At 33.1% G+C, this 2,453-nt stretch overlaps 1 protein-coding gene across 1 annotated transcript in view; it reads left to right on the plus strand.

Annotated features, from left to right (window-relative positions):
* Positions 1 to 436, plus strand: part of LOC105458830 (protein glass-like) — a gene marked incomplete at its 3' end in the record, with an annotated part of 7,978 nt that extends 7,542 nt beyond the window's left edge. Inside the window, exon 5 of the mRNA XM_011704397.1 lies at positions 269 to 436. Within this exon, the coding sequence (XP_011702699.1) occupies positions 269 to 436 (168 nt within the window). The remainder of the gene's footprint in view (positions 1 to 268) is intronic.
* Between the last annotated feature and the right edge of the window lie 2,017 nt (positions 437 to 2,453).

The following is a 2,453-nucleotide window of genomic DNA, read 5'->3' on the forward strand; positions in this document are numbered from 1 at the left end:
TAACGCTCTCTCTCTCTCTCTCTCTCTCTCTCTCTCTCTCTCTCTCTCTCTCTCTCTCTCTCTTTCTCTCTTTCTCTCCCCTCTCTCTTTCTGAATGTTAATTCTTTCCATATGAGATTTCTATTTTACTCGTCTTTTGTTAAAAATTTAAATAAAAATTTTGGAAAAATGAAAAACCAATATTAATTGTTTCTTATTTAACTTCTGTCTTTATGAGAAAAATTATTTTCATTAATTCATAATACAATTAAATATTTTCTTTGAAAAGGTGTCACGCGTGCTCTAAAGCATTTAGCCAAGCAGCAAATCTAACCGCTCATGCGAGGACGCACTCCGGAGAAAAACCTTTTCGATGTCCAGTGTGTGATAGGAGGTTTTCGCAAAGCAGTTCAGTAACTACGCATATGAGGACGCACTCAGGTGAACGACCCTACAGGTTTGTATTTTATTCTTCAAAATCTTCAAAAACTGCCCTGTTAAAAAAATAGATAAAAACAATAGGAAATGATTCAACCGTTTTTAATCGTAATTGTGAATTATTGGAAATTTACGAAAGAATATCCATAACTGATTCTTTATTGTTTCTTTTCATAATTATCTTATTTATTATACAGGGTGTCCCAGAATTCGCGGACACGGAATATACTGTGTGATTATCCGTATCAAAATAAGTAACTTTTTCTGCTGGCAAAATTGTGTCTGAACAATAATTTTTTAATGAAAGCAATTTTAAGCTAACGAATGAGCGCTCTAGGTTACGCATGATTCAGGGACGGCGTGCGTATGCTATTTTATTATTTTCGTTAAAGATTTAATAAAAACTTTGAATGATCTGTAAATATCGCTATTTTGAATATAACTTAATTAATAAAAAAACATTTTCTAATTATTATCACTGAAAGCAATGACTGAAAGTGAAATAAGTAAATTAGATCACACGTGAATAATTTTGATTCGAGATTATTGTTTCAACGTTCTAAAAATGTTGTGGCAAGTAAGTTGTATTCAAAATAGCGATATTTACAGATCATTCAAAGTTTTTATTAAATCTCTAGCGAAATAATAAAATAGCATATTCGCCGCGTCGCGCCGCTCCTGATTCACGCGTAACTATAGAGCGCTCATTCGTTAGCTTAAAATTGCTCTCATTTAAAAATTGTTGTTCAGACAAAATTTTACCAGAAGAAAAAGTTACTTATTTTGATACGGATAATCACACAGTATATTCCGTATCCGCGAATTCTAGGACACCCTATAGTATATTATGTTATTATTATTATTATTATTATTATCGTTTCTTTTCGTAATTAAAAATCGTGAATTTACAGAAAAATGTGTATTACAAAAAGGCTTATTTTTGCTGTTCTTGCGAAAAGTAAAATCAATATCATTTCTTATAGTTTTTGAGACAAACAATACTATAGTGAAAGTTATATCACATGTCGAACACATTGAAATTTGAGTTCAAATTGGAGAAAATTCGTGGCAGTCATTCGCGAGACAAGTCGCTATGCTGCATATGTCGATAGTATACGCAGTGTGATAAATTATGTATTGAGGTTAAAAATAAAGAATATATGTTATAAAAATGCTAATTAGATACAACGGAAAGTTCCGTGCGTCTGCATGAACATGTCGAGTCAGCTTCTCCACCCTGCGGACCATGTATGTTTATCGTGTATCTCATTTCGCTATTAAATTAGCATTTTTATAACAAATATGTTATGAAAATTAGGTCAGTGAACAATCTCATAATGCTGCACCTTTTATTCTTTCTATGTGATTATATTTATTTACGAGAAATAAAATTCCGTCGATTTTATCTAGTGTCGATACTACTAACCTACTAGACCTTACAAGTATAGACTGGCAATAGAAGCAAAATCATGTCCGTACTTCTTTTTCTATAAGTGTCCGGAAGCACATTTCGCCCATATCGATATATATATTATACGTAGGATGTATTCTGATCGATGCATTTTCATTGTGCTCACATAGGTTGTGTCATAACACGTGACCAATATGTTTCACTAATATGCGCAATATATACGTATGTATTTCCGGACACTTTGAGAAAGAGAAACTAAAAAAGTACGTTTCTCTTCCAACGGACACTTTAACAGAAACTATAGCACATTGCCAGTCCATACTTATAAAGTCTATGCTACTAGCATATATTTTGTTGTAATTTCCTTTGAACATATATTACTAGAAAGAGAATTGTCTATACCGTCTGTGTATTGAGCTGAAGCCAACATCTGTGCGAGAGAGAAAGGTATAGGTTCCCAAATGACTGTAATGCGCATGTGTTATTCAGCCCGCACTCAGCCCCGTTTTTCATTTCTTTTGAAAAGATTTTCGAAGAATAAGAAACTAATCAAAACAGGCTGAGTGGAAGCAGAATGGTACATTACAGTCAATTGGGAACCTATACCTTTCTCTCTCGCACAGAT

Source organism: Wasmannia auropunctata, unplaced genomic scaffold (genome assembly GCF_000956235.1).
Source record: "Wasmannia auropunctata unplaced genomic scaffold, wasmannia.A_1.0 LD334288.1, whole genome shotgun sequence".
NCBI lineage: Eukaryota > Metazoa > Arthropoda > Insecta > Hymenoptera > Formicidae > Wasmannia > Wasmannia auropunctata.